A 23,462-nucleotide genomic window follows, 5' to 3' on the forward strand; every position below is an offset into this window, starting at 1 on the left:
CCTTGCATTCTTCTGTTCTATTAATTATTGCACATTCCCTAAGCCTATGTGCAGTTTTAGTTATAATTATTGCACATTCCCTAAGCCTATGTGCAGTTTTAGTTATAATTATTGCACATTCCCTAAGCCTATGTGCAGTTTTGATTGCACATTCCCTAAGCCTATGTGCAGTTTTAGTTATAATTATTGCACATTCCCTTAGCCTATGTGCAGATTAATTATTGCACATTCCTTAAGCCTATGTGTAGCTTTAATTGCACATTCCCTACACCTATGTGTTTTCTATGCCTTATTTCAGGTTCAAAGTATATTTTATTCATTTTAGTTTTATACATCACAAAACTGTTCTAAGGTTCATATTTGTAGCCTATGTTTATTGTCAATTTGAAAGTTTTGCGTAAATTATCAATAATAAAGTGTTGTTGTTTTTTTGAGAGAGAGAGCGAGACATGCTGAAAAAATGCATCACGTAACTAAAAAATATAACATTCTGAAACAACTAAAAGCTCACCACAGTCAATTCCGTGTAATATAGGACCTTTAAGATGATGGACTACGTTTTTTTTTACCTCTTCTCATCAGAAGTTTGAAAATGCCATGCAAACACGCACATACAGTACAGTGTCTGTGGGCTTCAGAACGACTGTTGCCATGGTTTATTTTTTATTTATCAGGAACCATGTACAAATTAGGGACATAACAATATCTAAGGCTGCGTTCAGACTGCAGCCTGAAGTGACCCAAATCCGATTTTTTGGCTTCTATGTGACCTGTATCTGATCTTTTAATGACAGTCTGAACGACACAGATCCGATTTTTTCAAATGTGACCCAGGACACTTGGATATGTGCTCCTGAAACTGATACATATCTGATCTTTTGACATGCGACTTCAGTCTGAACGGCCAAAGTGCATTCATCCACCTACCTACACGTTATCAACAAGCCACAAACGTCACTATTCTGCGCTGAAGTAGGCGAAAATTGTTAATGAACTCACGTGTCACTGAAGCGAAGCACATCACCACACTCACCACTCTTGGCTCCGTCTCCACATCCACACGTTCCTTTCAACGGACGTCGCTGAACCCACAAAAACACCACGGCCAAAAACCTCGTCCTTCTCCTTCTCAATCTCCTTCTTAAAACAAGTAAGTTGTTCATGTTCTGGCTCCGGTACGAGAGGAACTTTTAAAATCTCCAGGTGCTCAATGCTGTGTCCATGTTTGGACAACTTCCGTAAACACAGAGACGCTCGCTGCGGTTGACGTCGTCGTGTCTCCAGTGCACATGCGGGACACTTTCGGGCTGTTTAAAGTTCACAAAGGGAATCACATACAAGTCGCATTTAATTGGAAATGTGAACGACCTCGCAAAAACATCGGATTTCACAAAAAATTGGAATTGAGCGTTAAGCCCTGCAGTCTGAACGTAGCCTAAATCTCTTCATTACGATATTTTGAAGGGAATTATGGTTTGGGTGTTTCCTGTGACTTATATATTAAAATGTTCACAATGAAGCAGTGAGAGGCTCTAGTCTTGTGTGTCAGTATCTGCTGCTCCTGTTCCTTCCTGTACCACTGTCACTTGGCTCTACTGCACATGTCTCCTGCAGAAAGAGCCTCTGTCCTGTCTGTATCATGTCAGTTGATCGCAACATTATTTCTGCACCACTGAAAATTTAAAATTTAAACAAGCTTGTAAAGACGACTGAGACGACTGAACACAAATGCCCCCAAAAAGAAAAATCTGAGTTAAATCTGCAGCTGAAAACGGTAATCGAGCAACAGAAAGAAAGTTTGGAGTGAGTGAAAAAGTTGTGACACCGGGAGGATGCACCATGAAACTTTGCTGGAAGTCACTGGATGGATCGACAAAGCCTGGACTTCAGTGACACCGAAACCATCCTGTCAGGATTCTAACTGGAACTGATGCCGAGTCTGACGACAGCTACATACAAGAGGAAGCGGTGCTCTGTTTACTATAACTACCCTTTCAACGTGAAATGCTTATGAAATAAATTTCCCCCAAAAAGTGACTGATATGTTTTTTTCTTCATTATGTATATTTTGGCTGGTGCGACTTATATTCCGAAGCGCCTTATAGTCTGGAAAATCCGGTAAGTTAAATGTGAATCATTACTGTTTTAGCCCAGAGAATTAAGCTTTAAAAAGTGCTTAATAACAGCTATTTTATCATGTAGTCTGCATTTTAAAAAAGCAAAGGATCATGGTCTATGTAGTTCCTTTTTTTTTTTTTTTTCATACTTTGAAGTGAAAGACCTTGTAATTCAGTATTATGACAGGCCATGATATTATTGTGAGACTTTTGGGACCTTTAGGGCTGTAACAGTCACCAAAAAATATTGTGAAATCTTATCTATTACGATGTTTTTCTTATCATTCTATTTTTTGTTCAATTTCATTAATCGTTACAAAAGAAAAGATGATTTTGTACGAGATTTTGATACTGCTACTTTCCATCTGGAGTCAATGGAAAAAAAAATCTCCATTACATTACAGTTACATTAGTAGTAAAATAGAAATTAAGCAATCGCAATTAACAATTTAACACAGGGATAGGACGAGACAAAATTTCCACAAGACGAGACGAGATTAGGTCCATGAAAACGAGGCAAGACAAGATTTTAACATAATTTGTAACATCTACATTTCACAGTTCAGTTTCCAAGTTTTGCCCTCACATTTTTTTTATTATTATATTTATTTTGATTTCACGGTTTTGTTTCCATTCTGGTTCTGCTTTTTGGAACAGTAAAAGATGTGACTCAGCAACACGTAACCCTTTTTTGTCCGATCCAAATGTAAACGTGGAAAAAAATGTCACAAGACCCCGAGATCTTGTACCATCCCAAATTTAAAACTGTTAATTTGGGATGAAATGAAGCCCACACAATGTCACATATAAGATGAAGCAGACGTCCATAAATAGATCTGAAGACACCGGATACACGTGGACACAGATGAGGGAGTTCACGTTCGAGGAGGATGACAGACAAACCACTGAAGATATCACGTCTCTGTCTCACGATAAAACAACAGAACGTATAATTTAAACAAATGAAAGATGGACTAAAAATACTGAAATCAGAGGGTTATTCTGGACGCCAAATGAATGCTTTCTGACAAAACTCCACGTTTCTCTGGGCTCGGGACCAACGCAAATAATGTTAAAATGCCGATGACAGATTAAAGTACTCATTCTATCAAAGCACAGTTAAAGTTGCATTGTGTAACTTTTCTGGTGGAGGGTCCATCAAATGCTTTTCTCATAGAGATGTTATTGCTTTGTCTGGAATGTTTCACAGTAAGGCATTAAAGTTTTCTATTTTCAGAGACCAAACTTTTCTAGATATTTTTGAGCTATAAACCCACCTTTAAATGTAAGATAGAGCTGTTTAAAGTGACACTGTGGAACATTCTAAGCAGATCAATAACATATCCATCGAAATAATCAGGTGATGGATAGCCAGCCTGGTGCCAACTATCGTCTCTGCTCAATTTCATTTCTTTCCAGACACTAGGTCAGGAATCGGAATGCACTAGATGGTTTGCAAGAACCCCGGAAGTTGCAGATCGCGCACCGGCCAAACCGTGAAGAGCTGTGAAGCCATGACGTCAAACTCCAGCTCCTGTCTGGGTCTTTTTGTGGAACAACACAACAGTAAACAAAGTGTGGAGATGGATGTAGACGAAGACAGACATTCTGTGTTGGCAACGATTTCTGAGATCAAGGATTCAAAGCAGGAACAAAAAGAATGTTGGTGAATTTTATGAAGGGGAAAGACGTTATTGTCCTTCTTCCTACGGGATTTGGGAAAAGCTTAATATACCAGTTAGCCCCGTTAGCGGCGCATTACATACGTCACGACCAAACAGCAGCGATTGGTTAAATAAAAAAAGTACCCACCTAATGTCGAGTGAACGAATTCTAATGGTGCGAGGTCAGACGGTTTCCACGAAGTGAAACCGGCTGCAACTAAAAAGTTATAAAGTACACCTTTAAGATATTCCTGGTTGGAAATCACAACATCGCACTTGGGAAATCCATAGCTGTTACCTAGCAACCATGTGCTTATGCTCCTTTCATGTTCACAGAAATTACTATTTGACAAATACAACAAGATAACATCTTGCGAAAATAATGTTTAAAGTATAGGGAGGGAAAAATGTGTAAATTGTGCCGATTTTCTGGATAACTACTTCCTGGAACACATTTTCCAACATTTCTTTGCAAATTGCTTCTTGATTTGTGTGATACTATAACTTATATTTACAACATTATCAATATTGTCCAACCAAATTAAGCCAAAATTAGACAATCATCTAAACCATAAGCGCTTTGTGTTGCATTTTTTATATGAAAAGTGCTCTATAAATAAAGTTTGATTGATTGATAAACCTGTCATGCACAAGATTAAAACAAGTGGAAAATTATATGAAAACATTTGAATTTCATTTGTGCTATGACAATTTTCATTTATGTTGGTATATTTCTAAAATTATTGATTATTTTTCAGAAATTATATGATGTCATTTCCGTTCAGTTGACAGCAAAGATAAACAATTCAAGCTGTGGAAAAGTCTGTATCAGTCTTTAGTAACTTGCTTTTGATTCATATTTTTTATAATGATACAGACTTTTCCACAGCTTGAGGTTTACCTTCACTAGATTTGCAGAGTTTTGTTAAAGCCTCTGCTCTCAGCTGAACGGAAATGACATCATCTAACCTCCACAAAAACAGAAATATACTAACATAAATGAAAATTGTCACAGCTCAAAACGGCACAAATGAAATACAAACGTTTCTTACAATTTTCCGCCCATTTTGAGGCTGTTTAAGATTTTGTGGAGCTGGATGACGTCAAAATAAAACTTCTAAGATCTAAAGAACCATAATCACACAAACAAAACTTTTTGCAGCACAAAACGAAGCACAAACAAAGCTCAAATGACTGACTCCATTTTGAGCCATTTTAGAGCATTTTGAAGCTTTCTGGGGACTAGCTGACCCTAATTTGACCTATAAAATAATCATTAATATCTCAAAAAGTAAAGCGGCACAAACAAAGCACAAACGATTGATATATTTTTTGCGTAGGTTTGCGTTTAATGGGGGTTCAACTTCACACAGGTCAGGAAAATAGTGTAATATGAGCCCTTTAAAAGTCTATTTTAGATAAACATTAGGATTAGAAACATCAGAGCGAATCCCGTCAGTGTGACTGTCCAGGAAACTCACACTGTCCGCTACAGGGACAGATACAAATGTTGATCCCGCCTCAGAGCTCATCCATCGTACAGACCCAGCGGGACGAGGTATATCACGCTCAACGCTCGCCGCCGGTCCCAGGGAATACGAAAGTTCACGCAGGATCGCATGGGGCGGCAGCACAGAGGCATGAGCAACGGAAGAAGAGGAAGAAAGTGAGCCGACATTGTGTTTGTTTACAGCCAGAATGAACCAGATACTCCCGCAGGAGCCAAACAAAAGCTTCTGATTGTTTGAGGCTGAACAGTGAGACGGGAGGTTCGCGTGTGTGCTGTTTCGATTATGCAAAGTGCAGTATAATACAGGCTGCGCTCTCTTTATATGTCATTTGGTTAAGGGACATTTGGGTCTTTCTTGTGGTTTGTCTTAATGCGCCGGTCTCTGAAAGGCCAATAAAACAGTCCTGCCCTCTGGTATAGTACCGAAAGATTACAACTATATACTTATTGATACTTTGCAGCTGATGGGGGAGGGGCTGATGTTTAAATGAAAGCTCTGCTCTGTCTGAAGCTCTGAGAATATGTTTTATATAACCGCACATAACTTTCCAACCATTAAAGATAGAAACCTTCCTTAAAAAGCGGAGAAAAGCGGCATTCCGAGCGTCTTTATGGCATTATCCAGCGTCACACCCACGCTGCGTAAGGAAAACGTCCGCCAAACTCATGCGCTTTATCTATTTTGATTGGCCCAAACTTTGCCAAAGAGTGTAGTGAGTCAAAATGGTTGATGCTCTGAGTGTCTGTGTTCGTAACAATTGAAAAAAGCTGCTCTAAGTTCAGTTATTTATAAATAAATGGCAAATTACGCTTCTTGGTCTGCGTAACTATAGGCACATCAAGAATCTCGGACTTCCAGTCATTGTGCAATTCATACTGGGAAGGATTTTCTGAAAAAGCGAGCATCAAACCGCCATGTTTGTTTTCCCAGTGGGATGCATCTATTGACAAAGCTGATCTTTTCAAGTCTTTTGAACCATATCACTTTTGTTTCTGGTTCTGATATTGTCATATTTTAGTTTTGGGATTCGGACATTGTAATTGTGTGGTTGTTGGATCCTAACAGTGGAAAACGGCTCGAGAAATGTGTTTGCGAACTCCATAAATGCAAAAGGGAACCAGATCTGTATGACTGCAAACCTCTGTTCAAACTGTTTCTCTTCCCAACGGAATTGAAAAATAGTGAAAGGCGAAGGCGATGGGCAGGATTCATCAACGGGAAGGACCAAAAAGGAAAGTTTTGACTGCCTAAATCATCCCGAGTTTGTAGCGAACATTTTGTATGTGCAGCGACAACAAAGAGGGATCCCGTTTGTTAATCGAGAGGTGCAGAAGACAAACAGGCTGAGCTCACACTTTCTTGTTCTTGTGGTTTTACAGCAACATCATGTCTTGGTCTCTTTGCAGTGGAAGGTGTTTCTTGGTGAACAGCTGGTGTCTTTTGCTTTGGCGTTGACTTTTTAAGTTCGTAACCAAGACTGAGTGAGGGATCGGGGTTTTGTTTTGTTGTCGCTCCACATACAAAATGTTCGCTACAAACTCGGGATGATTTAGGCAGTCAAAGGTTTCCCTTTTTCATCCTTCCTGTGGATCAATCCTGCCCATCACCTTCACCTTTCACTATTTTTCAATTCCGTTGGGAAGAGAAACAGTTTGAACGGAGGTTTGCAGTCACACACATCTGATTCACTTTTGCATTTATGGAGTTCGCAAACACATTTCTCGAGCCGTTTTTCGCTGTTAGGATCCAACAACCACACAATTACAATGTCTGAATCCCAAAACTAAAATATGACAATATCAGAACCAGAAACAAAAGTGATATGGTTCAAAAGACTAGAAAAGATCGGCTTTGTCAATAGACACATCCCCTGGGAAAACAAACATGGCGGTTTGATTGAATCCTTCCCAGTATGGATTGCGCAATGACTGGAAGTCCGAGATTCTTGATGTGTTTATTGTTATAACTATCTGCTTTTTTTTTTTTTTTTTTTTTTTTTTCAGTCAAAATGTACAAATACAAATGTAGTAATCATGGAAATGCAGGAAGTGATATGACCGACACAACCTGTTTCTATAACTGACACCAGGAATATCAAGGGGCCATTGCACTTTTTTATTTTGTTTTGAGGCAATAAGGATATTTTTAGTTTACTTACAGACTTGATATTTTGCACTTTTGTAGCTAAGGCCCGAAATTAAACATTTTTATGTCCAAAAACTATTTTATGTTTTATCGCAAAACTGCTCTAAGGTTCATATTTGTAGCCTATATTTATTTTCAAATAAATATATAAATTCAAGTTTTGCATACATTATTAATAACAAAGTGTTTTTTGAGAGAGAAATTCTAAATAAATGCATTGTGTAACTAAATAATTATCGTTTGAATAATTGCGATTTCAAAACATTTGTGATAATGATTTTTTCCATAATCAAGCAGCACTACTCTGAGCGAGCTTGCATCTCCACAAACCTGACTCTTATTTGGCCTGTAATGTGTTTTTTGACTATAATATTCCACAGTATGACACTAAACGTATCCATCTTCCTGGAGAATGTTCCGAAGTATGGCTTTAACTCTCTAGTTCCATAGAATCATGCAGTAAATGGTGAATAGTCTCATTTTTACACAGCGTTTTTCCACACTCAACGCTCTTTACAACAAGAAACAACTCACCCATTCATTCACAGACACTGGGGGCAGGGTTCATTAAGTGTCTTGCTCAAGGAAACAACAACAGCATTCATAATTGGGAGGTAGAATCGCACCATTGGATCCGAACCACCAACCGTCGGATCAGTGGACAAACTCTCTACTAGAGCCCGACCGATATGGATTTTGTTGTGGCCGATATGATACCGATATAATGATAGTTGAAGCTGCCGATAGCGGGATATAATCACCGATATATTTAGTGATGTAAAATTCACTGTAAATCTTGAATTATTTAAAAAAAACTTAGGTTTGGCTCTAGTGGATTTTAAACTGGGTTTATTTAGGAAACATTTATTGTTATTCTGCCTCTTTACATGAAATGTCATAGGACTAAACCAGAACTGAACCAGCACTGAAAAAGCACTAAACCAGGACTATAACAGATCTAAACTATGTGCAAAACAGAACTAAACCAGAATTTAACCAGGACTGAGTGTCGGGACTCGGTCTCTATCTCTCTCCCTCTCTCGACCCCAAGATTAGTCCTGGTTTATTTATTTTATGCTGAATATATTTTTGCAAGTTTTTTTTTACACTATGCACACACAGAGTTTTGAAAGTTTCGTTTTTAGCCGCTGCCGCTGTCAAACTACCACGAGTCTGCACGCGGCATGAAGAGAAAAAAGTGAGAGAAAGAGAAAACACGGCTCCCAATAAGGATCAGGCTCCCGTCGTTCGCTTCAAAGAGCCGGATCTAAGAGCCGCTTCGTTCGTGAACGACCCATCACTGCTAGCGAGTAAATAAACAATCGCTATTAGCCTTTAGCCGTAAATGCTGCGTGCCGCGGTAATTAATTATATGCGCAAATTTCATCATTCACACGTCTATTCACAGCTCATTTACAGATCAATGCAGGTCCAGTAACAAATATATGGCCAATATAGTCACTTTACAATAGACCAATAGAAAACGGCCTGTTTATGTGTGGGAGCTACAGCAGCTAACCGCTAACCAAAAACTTGCTTCAAAGTCGACATATTTCCAACACTCACCGCTCACACAGGCTTCTCCTCACATCACAAATCTGCACTAATAAATGTCCTTTTAATCCAGACTCAAACCGATTGTCCGTAAAAAGAAAATAATCCCAGTGTTTGGATCTGTGTCTGCGGATGTAAACAAACACACGTGACTCTCACACAGACAAATGACTCCGCAGATAAATACTGATGCAGAGCCACATATTTGGACATTTATCTGACTGTAAATTGGATTAAATGAACAGAATGTAGAGAGTCTAAGCTTTATAACGACGAATAACATGCCCACGTGAAATATCGGCCCATATCAGCAAGCATATTGGCCGATAGCCGATATACTTGCTGATAGGGGCTCAATTCGGCCGATAATATCGGCCAACCGATATATCGGTCGGGCTCTACTCTCTACCAACTGAGCTTCTGCCGCCCAGCACACTTTCCATCCCCAGACACACACACTGTCAGTTTAAAACCAATCACAACAACTGAAAAATGTGTCGAGTTTTAGCAGTAACACCAGGGAATAAAAGATGCATTGTGCAGTTTTGCTTATCGAGTATAAACAGGACTCGAGGACTTGTCAAAAAACTGTAGCCACATTCACGGGAAATTCCTCACATTCAAAAATGACTGACAAAGACTCAAAGTATGCAAGAAAATTCATGTCAAAAAGGGCCTATATTACACAAAATTACTCTCGTGAGCTCTAAGTTATGTTATAATGCCGTTGCCTCCTCAAAAACAGACCTGCTGTGACCCTTGTCTGTCTACGTCTCCCAAGCTCTAAACACTCTGTTCTACCTTGTGATGTCATGAAGTAGTAGTAGTTTAAGTCAACAGCTCCTTTTACCTTTAGTTCAGTAAAGATGAGCAATTCTAGCCTGATTCATCAGCTAGTTTCACTTCATAGAAACCATCTGACCTCGCAGCATTAGGATTTGTTCGACGGTAGGTGGACATATGTAATGCGCCGTTAACGGGGCTAACTGGTATATTAAGCTTTTCCCAAATCACAGTAGGAAGAAGGGCAATAACGTCTTTCCCCTTGATAAAATTCAGCAAAGATGTAGCATGTGTCTCTGCACTCAGAAGGAGCGAGCAAACAGAAACATTCAGTCAGTCTGCAACGTACCAAAGCACAAATGTGTATTTAACGATGATTTGTACAAGAAATGGTACAAGACCTGGTTTAGACCTAGTTTAGACTTGGTTTAGTCCTGGTTTAGACCTAGTTTAGACCTGGTTTAGTCCTGGTTTAGACCTGGTTTAGTCCTGGTTTAGACCTAGTTTAGACCTGGTTTTAGACCTTTTAGGTTTAGTCCTGGTTTAGACCTTGGTTTAGACTCCTGGTTTAGACCTGGTTTAGACCTGGTTTAGACCTAGTTTAGACTTGGTTTAGACCTGGTTTAGACCTAGTTTAGACTTTTAGGTTTAGTTTAGACCTGGTTTAGACCTGTTTAGTCCTGGTTTAGACCTAGTTTAGACCTGGTTTAGACCTGGTTTAGACCTAGTTTAGACTTTTAGACCTTTTAGTCCTGGTTTAGACCTGGTTTAGACCTGGTTTAGACCTGGTTTAGACCTAGTTTAGACTTTTAGACCTGGTTTTAGACTTGGTTTAGTCCTGGTTTAGACCTAGTTTAGACCTGGTTTAGACCTAGTTTAGACTTTAGTCCTGGTTTAGACCTGGTTTAGTAGACCTGGTTTAGACCTGGTTTAGACCTTTTAGACCTGGTTTAGACCTGGTTTAGACCTGGTTTAGAGACCTGGTTTAGACCTAGTTTAGACCTGGTTTAGACCTCCTGGTTTAGACCTAGTTTAGACTAGGTTTAGACCTGGTTTTAGACCTGGTTTAGTCCTGGTTTAGACCTAGGTTTAGACCTGGTTTAGACCTGGTTAGACCTGGTTTAGTAGACCTGGTTTAGTCCTGGTTTAGACCTGGTTTAGACCTGGTTTAGTTTAGACCTGGTTTAGACCTGGTTTAGACCTGGTTTAGACCTGGTTTAGACCTGGTTTAGACCTGGTTTAGACCTGGTTTAGACCTGTTTAGACCTGGTTTAGACCTGGTTTAGACCTGGTTTAGTCCTGGTTTAGACCTGGTTTTAGACCTGGTTTAGACCTGGTTTAGACCTGGTTTAGTCCTGGTTTAGACCTGGTTTAGTCCTGGTTTAGACCTGGTTTAGACCTGGTTTAGACCTGGTTTAGACCTGGTTTAGACCTGGTTTAGACCTGGTTTAGACCTGGTTTAGACCTGGTTTACCTGGTTTAGACCTGGTTTAGACCTGGTTTAGACCTGGTTTAGACCTGGTTTAGACCTGGTTTAGACCTGGTTTAGACCTGTTTTACACAACATAAGTTGTAAGATGTTTCCTGTTTGTTCTACAGTTTAAACGTTGAACCTCATGTGGAGGCGACTGATCAAGGTGCTTCCTGTTTCCTTTAGTGGATGTGACTTGTGGTTAAGACCTTCTATATGAGCTGATGTTCACTTCACCGGCCTTAGGCTCAACTCCGTTTCTCCTCGGAGAGAAGAGGACGTACAGGCTTCATTGAATTACCACATAAACATTTAGAACTTGTGTGAAGTTCTCCTGATTTCAACAAAAAGACGATTTACTTTTGGTGAGTAACTTTTAAGATACGACCTCCCTGTAAGACTGTAGAGCTTCGACCCGACCAGTGTTGGGAAGGTGACTTTTAAAATGTTTTCCCCTACAGGTTACAGATTACATACCTCAAAATGTAGTTTGTAACATAATCCATTAAATTACTTAAAGTGAGTAATGTAATCTGAATACTTTGGATTACTTAATTTGCTGTAGAGAAACAAAGACGAGGAAATCTTCATATAAGAAGTTTTGTCTGTTAAAAGAAAATAAAAAGCCCAGACTTTCCTTAACCGTATTAAAATATGATTGATAGAAGAGGAGGAGACACGTCCATGCAGCATGATTTAGTCCTGTTAAATCCTGTTTTAGTCCTGGTTTAGTCCTGTTTTAGTCCTATTTTAGTCCTGTTTTAGTCCTGTTTTAGTCCTGTTTTAGTCCTGGTTTAGACCTGGTTTAGGTCTAGTTTAGACCTGGTTTAGACCTGGTTTTAGTCCTGGTTTAGTCCTGGTTTAGATCTAGTTTAGACCTGGTTTAGATCTAGTGTAGACCTCGTTTAGATCTAGTGTAGACCTGGTTTTAATTCTGGTTTAGTCCTGGTTTAGACCTGGTTTAGATCTAGTTTAGACCTGGTTTAGATCTAGTGTAGACCTGGTTTTAATTCTGGTTTAGTCCTGGTTTAGTCCTGGTTTAGACCTGGTTTAGATCCTGGTTAGATCTAGTTTAGACCTGGTTTAGATCTAGTGTAGACCTGGTTTTAATTCTGGTTTAGTCCTGGTTTTAATTCTGGTTTAGACCTGGTTTAGATCTAGTGTAGACCTGGTTTTAATTCTGTGGTTTTAGTCCTGGTTTAGTTTAGACCTGGTTTAGATCTAGTGTAGACCTGGTTTAGATCTAGTGTAGACCTGGTTTTAATTCTGGTTTAGTCCTGGTTTAGTCCTGGTTTAGACCTGGTTTAGACCTGGTTTAGATCTAGTTTAGACCTGGTTTAGATCTAGTGTAGACCTGGTTTTAATTCTGGTTTAGTCCTGGTTTTAATTCTGGTTTAGACCTGGTTTAGATCTAGAATAGACCTGGGTTCACTCCTGGTTCAATCCTGAATTAGTCCTGGTTTAGACTTGGTTAAAAAAAAAAAAAAAAAAAAAAGAAAAAAAGAAGGGATACAGGAAAATACCGCCGTGTAATCCATTAATTTCAACAAAGTAACTGTAATCCAATTCCCACTCACTGAAACAGTAACTGTAACCGAATACAGTTACTCATAATTTGTACTCTGATTACGTAACTCCGGTACATGTAATCTGTTACTCCCCAACACTGGACCCGACACACGTTTCATTCTACAAGACAGGACCCTGGATCTTTAACTGTTAAAAACGATGTGTTAACGTTGCTCACATGTCCCTGTAAATGTCCCTGTAAATGTCTATAAATCATGTTTTTGTTTCTTCATGTGTAGTTCACTGTTATGTGCCATTATAATTTGTATTTCAAGTTCTGCTGATACAAGAGACTGACTAAAGCAGCACATGAAAATACATTTGTGCACGGTCAGGTTCAGGGTTATTTTCATGAACCTGTTTTTCTTTTGTTCAAAACCTGTGTAGTTGCCGATTATTAATTTTATATTTATTTGTGAAATATTCAGTGTTGGTAAGGTGACTTTTAAAACATATTCCCCTACAGAATACAGATTACATACCTCAAAATGTTTTTTTTTTTGATGTTTGTAACGTAATCCATTAAATGACTTTAAGTGAGTAACGTAATCTGAATACTTTGGATTACTTGGTTTGCCGAAGACGAGGAAATCTTCACATAAGATTTTTTGACTGTTAAAAGAAAATAAAAAAAGTCCAAACTTTACAGAACCAAATTAAAAATATGATTGATAGAAAAGGAGGAGACACGTCCACGCAGCATGATTTAGTCCTGTTAAATCCTGGTTTAGACCTGGTTTAGACCTGGTTTAGACCTGGTTTAGACCTGGTTTAGTACTGGTTTAGACCTGGTTTAGTACTGGTTTAGTACTGGTTTAGACCTTGTTTTAGTCCTGTTTTAGTCCTGTTTTAGACCTGGTTTAGACCTGGTTTAGACCTGGTTTAGTACTGGTTTAGTACTGGTTTAGACCTTGTTTTAGTCCTGGTTTAGTACTGGTTTAGTACTGGTTTAGACCTTGTTTTAGTCCTGTTTTAGTCCTGTTTTAGTCCTGGTTTAGACCTGGTTTAGACCTGGTTTAGACCTGGTTTAGACCTGGTTTAGACCTGGTTTAGACCTGGTTTAGTACTGGTTTGGACCTGGTTTGGACCTGGTTTAGACCTGGTTTAGTACTGGTTTAGACCTGGTTTTAGTCCTGGTTTAGTACTGGTTTTAGACCTGGTTTTAGACCTGGTTTTAGACCTGGTTTAGACCTGGTTTAGTACTGGTTTGGACCTGGTTTTAGACCTGGTTTAGACCTGGTTTTAGACCTGGTTTTAGACCTGGTTTTAGACCTGGTTTAGACCTGGTTTTAGACCTGGTTTTAGACCTGGTTTTAGACCTGGTTTAGACCTGGTTTAGACCTGGTTTAGTAATGAATGGAATTACCAAAAAAAAAAAAAAAAAGAAAAATAAAAAAAAAAATAAATAATATATATATATATATATATATATATATATATATATATATATATAGCCTGATATAGGGATATAGCCTGAAATGTGAAAACAGGAAAATACCGCAGTGTAATCCATTTATTTCAACAAAGTAACTGTAATCCAATTACCACTCACTGAAACAGTAACTGTAACTGAATACAGTTACTCATAATTTGTACTCTGATTACGTAAACGTCGGTACATGTAATCTGGTGACCTTTTACCTTGCCCCGGAAGTAAACAGAGAGAGAGAAATATAGTAGCTGCCAAAAGAGAGAAAAAGACGACAGAGAGAAACACAGAAAAATGTGTAAAGAAAAAGACGCTACTTAACTACTTAACTACCGCTGGTTTTACACGAACACAGTAAATATTGTTTTCAATTCTGCATTCATTTAAAGGTATTCATGTAAACCTAAGATTTTTCTGTGTCTGTCTTTATTTTAGTTTTCACGGTGTTTCAATGTGTTGATGGAACTGAAGATTACTAAGTATTAGGGATGGGTATGATTAGTCGATTAATCGATAATTGATCATTAAGAATTTAATCGATTAAGTTAATTTTAATCGACAAACCGAATGTAGGTTGCTGTGCGTAGCCTGACCAAACAGGTGTGTACATGTGTCTCTGCATCAGAAGGAAAGAGACACAAACATTCGGTCAGTCTGCAGCGTGCTGAAGCACAAATGTGTATTTAACGATGATTTGTACAAGAAATTCCACACTTTCCGTTGCGTTGGGACAAGTGTGAGTCCATGTGCACAGTGTACAAAGCAGCACATATGTTTCAGTGTCCAGTGGGAAAAAGTTTTTCCAGGTGAGAGTCGCTCAATGTCGATGACGAGTCCCCACCTCCCGTACGGTGTCCTGGTTTTAACAAACGCAAATCTGGTCACACTAACCTGTATTCAACTGAATCATGTCTTTTAATCCGACAGAAATTGAACCACATCAGCGACACAAGAGCTGGAGTTTTATCTTCGCTTAGTTGATGCAAATTAGCGATGTGGTTTTAAGTTTTGTTTCTGTGAGAGTTGCGCAAAACTGAATTAAACACATTATAATGTCAAACGGGCTGATGTGGCTCTAGAGTCGTTACGGTTTATATGTCGTAAAGTTGAATTTATTTATGGAGATTAGTAGTGCAGATAGTAATAATAATGATGATCATTTTAATATAAAAATGTTAATGATTAATCGATAATCGATTGTTAATTCTTCCGATCGATTAAGAAAATTTCATCGAATGTCCATCCCTACTAAGAATAAATACTGACACATGATCATCAGTACAGAGCATGAAGTCCTTTTTTGCCAAGAAAACCAGGGTAGCTACAACCTGTAACAGATAATATTGGAAATAACAGTGTAATGACTAAAGTATTAGTGTTCGTGGTCATAGAGCAGAAGCAGCACAGTTCAATGGAAACTGTTGTTAACAGTCATGACTTTTTCTGTCCTTACAGAATTAAAGTGGCTCTGTTCCACCAAAGCCCTGGCTTCTGTCTTCACCTGTGTTACATTTATCAGATCCACTGAACATGTGGATTAGAATTCAGAGTAGGGATGGGCATTCGATGAAATTTTCTTAATCGATCGGAAGAATTAACAATCGATTATCAATTAATCATGAATGTTTTTATATTAAAATGATCATCATTATTATTACTATCTGCACAACTAATCTGCATAAATAAATTCAACTTTACGACATATAAACCGTAACGAAGCTAGAGCCACATCAGCCCGTTTGACATTATAATGTGTTTAATTCAGTTTTGTGCAACTCTCACAGAAATAAAACTTAAAACCACATCACTAATTTGCATCAACTAAGCGAAGATAAAAACTACAACTCATATTTACTTAGTTTTATGGTGTTTGTTTATGTGCTGCTTTGTGTTGTGTTGTCCTGTTTTTTGATAAAGCATGTTGAATACAGGTTAGTGTGACCATATTTGTGTTTGTTAAAACCAGGACACCGTACGGGGGGAGGGAGGTGGGGACTCGTTATTGATATTGCGCGACTCTCACCTGGTAAAACTTTTTCCCACTGGACACCGAAACATGTGTGCTGCTTTGTTCACTGTGCACATGGACTCACACTTGTCCCGAACGCAACAGAAAGCGTGGAATTTCTTGTACAAGTCATCGTTAAATACGCATTTGTGCTTCGGTACGTTGCAGACTGACCGAATGTTTGTGTTTGCTCGCTCCTTCTGAGTGCAGAGAGCTACACGTACGGATCCCTGTTTGGTCAGGCTACGCACAGCAACCTACATTCAGTTTGTCGATTAAAATGAACGTAATCGATGAAATTCTTAATGATCAATTATCGATTAATCATGCCCATCCCTAATTCTGAGTAACAAACTTGTTCAATGTCTCTGTTTATGTTTCCTTCATTTCATCTTTTGCTACAGACAGAAAAAGCGTGACTTTAAAATCAAATACAAACTTAGTTGATTGACTGAGTGTGTTTACATGCACATCCGTGTTCCGTTACGATCGGGTTTTTTGAGTGTCCCAGTTTTGTCATGGTGCATGTACACACAATATCCTGGTTATGAGAAACCGTAGCTGGTATATTCTGATAGTAACCGGGATACTGTGACATGTTACTGCAATGTAAACCTGAGTGCGCATGCGTCCAAAAGACAAACACCTTACAGTCTTTTTATCACAACAGTAGCGACATAAATAAAGTGACAAACATAAATAAAGTGAGCATAAATGAGTGTAAAATGAAGATCTGCGCTAAACCTGCACACGTACAATCTGCACTCGTACGACCTGCACTCATCTGATCGCTGAAAACTTAAAACATGAACTATCTCCTACAATATACACACTGAACAGACTCACCATCATTAGCGCCTCTTCTGTCACAAAAAGAACACACATAATTCACTGAGTCGTGTCCTTTAGTCCGACAGAAGCTGAATCGCATCAGCGGCACAAGGAGCGAGCCGTTTTTATCAGCTAACAGTTTATGCTAATTAGCCGTGCGGTTTTAAGTTTCCTTTCTGTAAAAGGTAAACAAATGTGATCAAAGTTGAATTATCTGATCAAACCTGCTGATGTGGATCTATAGTGGTTATGGTTCAGATGTTGTAAAGTTGAGTATATTTATGCAGAAGATTTAATGAAGAATCTGTTGGGTTTGATCTGTGCAGTGGATTGTGGATATCGTACCGCTGGTTAAACCTCCCGAACTTCCTCTGCTTCCTCTTTTCCTGGTTTATTAAATTGATTTAAGTTCATTTTTACATTTGAGCATTTGTAAGATTATGTCAAGAAACCGGGATACTCCGTTTGATCATGTCACAGGGACATGAGTGTCTCGGTTTCTCCGCGCGCATGTAAACACATTATCCCAAATCCTGACATAACCAGGATACTGATGTGCATGAAAACGCACTCATTCTTACATATGATTTACTATGTGTGATTTTATGTGTATTTAGTTAAGAGTTACTTTATAAGAACAGTTTAAAAAGTGATTTTACTTGACACTTTCTTTCCTTTGTTCTGATGCAGAGCTACAAGATCCATCAACAGAATGACCTTCACATGTGACCAGTGTGGAAAGGTGTGGCCAAATGCTTCAAAACTGAAAAAACACTACAGAACTCACACAGGGGAAAGACAGTACGAGTGTGACCAGTGTGGGAGCCAATTTAAAGATTCTAGTGGCCTCTATCAACATATGAGAATCCACACAGGGGTGAAACCATACAGATGTGATGTTTGTGAGAAGACATTTTCACACTCAGGCCACCTAAAATCACATATGAGAATCCACACTGGAGAGAAACCGTACGAGTGTGACCAGTGTGGGATCCAATTTAAAGATTCTAGTAGCCTCTATAAACATATGAGAATCCACACAGGGGTGAAACCATATAGATGTGATGTTTGTGAGAAGACATTTTCACAGTCAGGCAACCTAAAATCACATATGAGAATCCACACTGGAGAGAAACCGTATGAGTGTGATGTTTGTGAGAAGACATTTTCACAGTCAGGCCACCTAAAATTACATATGAGAATCCACACTGGAGAGAAACCGTACGAGTGTGACCAGTGTGGGATCCAATTTAAAGATTCTAGTAGCCTCTATCAACATATGAGAATCCACACAGGGGTGAAACCATACAGATGTGACGTTTGTGAGAAGACATTTTCACAGTCAGGCAGCCTAAAATCACATATGAGAATCCACACTGGAGAGAAACCGTACGAGTGTGACCAGTGTGGGATCCAATTTAAAGATTCTAGTAGCCTCTATCAACATATGAGAATCCACACAGGGGTGAAACCATACAGATGTGATGTTTGTGAGAAGACATTTTCACAGTCAGGCACCTAAAATCACATATGAGAATCCACACTGGAGAGAAACCGTATGAGTGTGATGTTTGTGAGAAGACATTTTCATGTTCAGGCAGCCTAAAATCACATATGAGAATCCACACTGGAGAGAAACCGTACGAGTGTGACCAGTGTGGGATCCAATTTAAAGATTCTAGTAGCCTCTATCAACATATGAGAATCCACACAGGGGTGAAACCATACAGATGTGATGTTTGTGAGAAGACATTTTCACGGTCAGGCAGCCTAAAATCACATATGAGAATCCACACTGGAGAGAAACCGTACGAGTGTGACCAGTGTGGGATCCAATTTAAAGATTCTAGTAGCCTCTATCAACATATGAGAATCCACACAGGGGTGAAACCATACAGATGTGATGTTTGTGAGAAGACATTTTCACAGTCAGGCAGCCTAAAATCACATATGAGAATCCACACTGGAGAGAAACCGTATGAGTGTGATGTTTGTGAGAAGACATTTTCATGTTCAGGCAGCCTAAAATCACATATGAGAATCCACACTGGAGAGAAACCGTACGAGTGTGACCAGTGTGGGATCCAATTTAAAGATTCTAGTAGCCTCTATAAACATATGAGAATCCACACAGGGGTGAAACCATATAGATGTGATGTTTGTGAGAAGACATTTTCACGGTCAGACAGCCTAAAACCACATATGAGAATCCACACTGGAGAGAAACCGTACGAGTGTGATGTTTGTGAGAAGACATTTTCACGGTCAGACAGCCTAAAATCACATATGAGAATCCACACTGGAGAGAAACCGTACGAGTGTGACCAGTGTGGGATCCAATTTAGACGATCTTATCATCTCCATAAACATAAGAGAATCCACACAGGGGTTAAACCATACAAATGTGACGTTTGTGAGAAGACATTTTCACAGTCAGGCCACCTAAAATCACATATGAGAATCCACACTGGAGAGAAACCGTACGAGTGTGATGTTTGTGAGAAGACATTTTCACGGTCAGGCAACCTAAAATCACATATGAGAATCCACACTGGAGAGAAACCGTACGAGTGTGATGTTTGTGAGAAGACATTTTCACGGTCAGGCAACCTAAAATTACATATGAGAATCCACACTGGAGAGAAACCGTACGAGTGTGACCAGTGTGGGAAAACGTTCTCTCAATTAGCCCTACTCAATACACATATCAGAATTCACTTCAGGCACAGTACATGTGACCAGTGTGAAAAGTTCTTTAGAACATCCCAGAAACTCTCCAGTCACTACCGAACGCACACAGGAGATGAACCAGACGACTGTGAAGAAAGAGGGAAGGATTTGGGGTCTGTGGGGAAAGGAGAAAGAGCTGCTGAGGCTGGATCAAGTGAGCTTAAAGTCAGACTCAAGAAGCTGGAGATCAGGCTTCAGAGACTTCAGACTGTGGAATTGTCCAATGTGTAGTGTCAAAAATTACAAGCGTTAAATGACACGTTAAGATGTTTTTCTTTCCATCCATGTTTGTTCATCTGTTCTTTGTTGTATTGCTTTTAACTTTGTGCGTTTAGTCTTGTTTGATTGCAGTGCCTGAAATTAAAATTCCTGTTCCCTTAATTAAAATCTTTAATTTTCTTTAACTTTTTTATCTTGGTATGATCATAAATAATATATTTAGTTCCCTCTTTATCGTTAATAAAAGGTTGTCCGACTTGAAACAATGAAAATCCTTACATTTAAAAAAAAAATTCTCATTACTGTTTATTTTGGTACGATCATAAATGATAAACTAATCAAGATATTTTTGCGAGTTCGTTCACATTTCCAATTAAATGTGGCTTGTAAGTGATCTCCAGTGTGAACTTTAAACAGCCCAAAGGTGTCCTGCATTGGAGGACACGATGATGTCAAACGCAGCGAAGATTTTAAAGTTGTTGTTGTACCGGAGCCAGAACATGGACAGGTCATTTGTTTTGAGGAGATTGAGAAGGAGAAAGACAAGGTTTTTGGCTGTGATGTTCTGTGGGGCAGTGGCAGCAACATCCCTGACGTCCATCCAGAAAGGTAGAGACGTAGAGAGGTGGAGTTGTAACCTGTTTTTTTCACTGGCTTTTAACAAATGGTGTACATTTTTTGCTACTGAGTATCTTATTGTTTTCTATGTTTTCAGTAGTTGTGTAGTGTTTGTATTGTGTATTTTCTTGTACAGCGATTGTTCTTGTCACAAGGACAAAAGTTTGTAGAACATTATCTTGGGTCATTTCAATAAAAAAGTCAATGTAAACCATATGGTATTTTTAACCGTGTTGCCATGGTGATGCACGAAAGCTCCAATGTTATCCTCATGGGAAAGATCAGAAAAGTTCCCATTCATGAAAAAAAATTTACAATCAGGGAATATTCTCAAATTTGGCACAATGACTCTTAATGTCATCCTGAATCAAAAAAGTCAATGACAACCATATGGTATATTTCACAGGGTTGCCATGGCAATGTGCCAAAGCAACCATATTATCCTAATGGTAAAATTTCAACAATTTCTTACATTTCAAAATGATAAAACAATTTATTAATTTCATTGAAGAATCTGAAATTTGGCACAGTGATTCTTCAAGTCAAACCGATTAAAAAAGTACGGGGGGCCAAAGTCGTATTTTGCATGGTGTTGCCATGGCGATGTCCCAAAGTGCCCATGTTTATTTATGTTAACACATCAGCATCTCCAAGGTGTGCTGACTGTGTGTATTTACTGACAAGTACAGAACAAAGCCACAGTCACATGGAGACGGCACGTCAGCGCCTCCCGGGGGGAGTGCCATGCCGGCCGAGTGCGAAGCACGGTCCGTGAGGGGTATTCAATGCCGCTTGCGGCTTTAATTTAATTTTGGTTTTGGAGACAAATAATGAAGAAAATTGTTGCTTTGTCCGTTTCTTAATTTTGTTTTATTTTGAAAAACGAATGATACACAGATTCAGGATTGTCGTGAGTCATACGAACGTCAGTTACAACATTATAACATAGACAAGAAAATATTGTAACATGAGAACATAAAAGACAAATATATGTGCATAAACTGAGCTTACAATTTTAAAGCAGAACAATGGAACGTTTCTATAAAATGTAAAACAATTCTGAGCGTGCGAGGCGTGAGGTCACTGGGAGTGCGACCCCATACCGAGCGAGGTGCAGGAATGTGAGGTTATGTTTTGCAGGGCTCCTTCACTCAAGCACCAGAATAGAAACCATCCGCCGCGTAAAGCCCGACCACGAGGAGAAACCAAGACACTGTTATAGTAGGATCCCACATGACTCTGCGCCTGGACCCAGCAGCTCTTCGGTAATGCGTCTACTGAGAACATTTGAGAAGGAGGGTCGAAAATTCAGTCTCAACAAAAACATGCCATTAATTAAAAACAGTTTCTTGCTTATGGCGATTAATCAAGTCAAGACAAAGCTGCCAAGATGCACCAGCTTTCTTCTCCCTTCTGTTTACAAGCTGGCTGAAGGCAGTTACGAAGTTATAGAAAAGAATCTCGACATGGATCTCAGCCGACATATGTTCTGCACACATCTGGGAAATTCATTACATGAGAAAACACAAAAAGTCAGGAGCTTTTAAAAGGCCCATATTACGTTATTTTCTGATCTATGTTATAAAGTTTCTTCATCAAAAACATCATTGGAGTTGTGTTTTGTTTCATTCTCACATATTTAACACATGAATCCTGCATATTTAACCCTTCCAGACAGACGGTATACGATACCGGCGGACATGTTTTACATAACCGTACATAATTTTTTAACCATAAAAGATAGATTTTTTTTCCGTGTATAGATAAGACCCGTGGCTTTCCGAGCATCTTTCCGGCATCATCCTACGTCACACGCACGCTGCGTGGTGACGTAGTGAAAACAGCTGTCCAATAGGAACTTTGCTCTTCGGCGCGTGACGCGCTCCATCCATTTTTATTGGCCCAAACTTTGCCAAAGATTGTTGTAAGTCAAGATAGTTACTCCTCTGAGTGTCTGTGCTCATAGCATTTGATAAAGCAGGCCTCAGTACCATTATTCCTCAAGTAAATGGCAAATTACGCATCTCGGTGTGCGTAATTGCGCATCCCTTACTATTTTTATTTGAAAAGTTGTTTTTTTACTTGCAAATGATACTTCAGGTGTCTCCCCAGCTTCATCAGTGTCTACAACTCCAGCCACCCGTCCAGAACCATCAACACGTTCAACACCTACGATCTCCTCTGAGAGCAGGAGGAGGGGCAGGGATGGAGGGCATGGAAGATCCAGATCTCCACTCCTCAGTACTTCATCTCGACCACCACACTTACTAACCGCCACACCAGGAAGACCGCAGCAGGCAAGGATCATATGGGAGGCTGTCATGTGTGCACTGCTGACAAACACAGGGGAAGAGGCAGTGTACTGCATGGAAATGCTAAGGCCTGTGATGTGGCACTTTGCCTGGTGCCTGATAGGAACTGCTTCCATGATTGGCACTAGTGAAGGACTTGGACGAGTGCACTTTTTTTTGTTTTGAGGGCAAAAATGACATTTTTAGAATACCTACAAACTTCATATTTTGCACTTTTGTAGCTAAGACCCTAAACTAAGTATTTATTATGTCTAAAAAGTTGTTTATACATGTTTGCTGTGTGTTTTGAATAAAGGAGTGTGAATATTATTTTCTGTTTTGTTTTTTTTTTTTTTGTATTTCTAGTTCTATAGCTTTTATTACAGCCAACCACGACTGAAAAAAAAGGTATAAAAAGGTTATCCTGGTTCATCCGTCTCGTCTTCGTCCTCGCAGCATTACGATTCGTTCGACCAACAGTAGGCAGGTACATTTTTTTATTTAACCAGTCGTTTCTATATG

At 39.2% G+C, this 23,462-nt stretch overlaps 1 protein-coding gene and 2 long non-coding RNA genes across 3 annotated transcripts in view; 2 read left to right on the top strand and 1 right to left on the bottom strand.

The window, feature by feature from the left end:
* Positions 1-23,462, bottom strand: part of LOC129409561 (uncharacterized) — a 516,267-nt gene that overhangs the window by 479,529 nt on the left and 13,276 nt on the right. The gene's annotated exons all lie outside the window — the stretch shown is intronic.
* LOC129409560 (uncharacterized) lies at positions 11,393-23,260 on the top strand. The gene is made up of 3 exons (XR_008632449.1): positions 11,393-11,610; positions 17,773-17,824; positions 22,762-23,260. It is a non-coding gene; the product is annotated as an uncharacterized LOC129409560 (long non-coding RNA).
* Positions 18,043-20,863, top strand: LOC129409559 (zinc finger protein 658B-like). The gene is made up of 2 exons (XM_055155996.1): positions 18,043-18,344; positions 18,848-20,863. Exons 1-2 carry the CDS (start codon positions 18,110-18,112, stop codon positions 20,041-20,043), a joined length of 1,431 nt encoding a protein of 476 aa, XP_055011971.1. The 5' UTR covers positions 18,043-18,109; the 3' UTR covers positions 20,044-20,863.

This window comes from Boleophthalmus pectinirostris, unplaced genomic scaffold (assembly GCF_026225935.1).
Source record: "Boleophthalmus pectinirostris isolate CB_2022bp ecotype Guang Dong unplaced genomic scaffold, ASM2622593v1 HiC_scaffold_2, whole genome shotgun sequence".
Lineage (NCBI taxonomy): Eukaryota > Metazoa > Chordata > Actinopteri > Gobiiformes > Gobiidae > Boleophthalmus > Boleophthalmus pectinirostris.

What these genes read in the sequence shown, in the direction of transcription:
- LOC129409559 (XM_055155996.1), top strand. Translation starts at nt 18,110, where the DNA reads ATGAGAATCCACACAGGGGTGAAACCATATAGATGTGATGTTTGTGAG. An exon ending in GATCCAATTTAAAGATTCTA is followed by an intron (nt 18,345 to 18,847) that starts GTAGCCTCTATC and finishes TTTCACGGTCAG; the next exon opens with GCAGCCTAAAATCACATATG.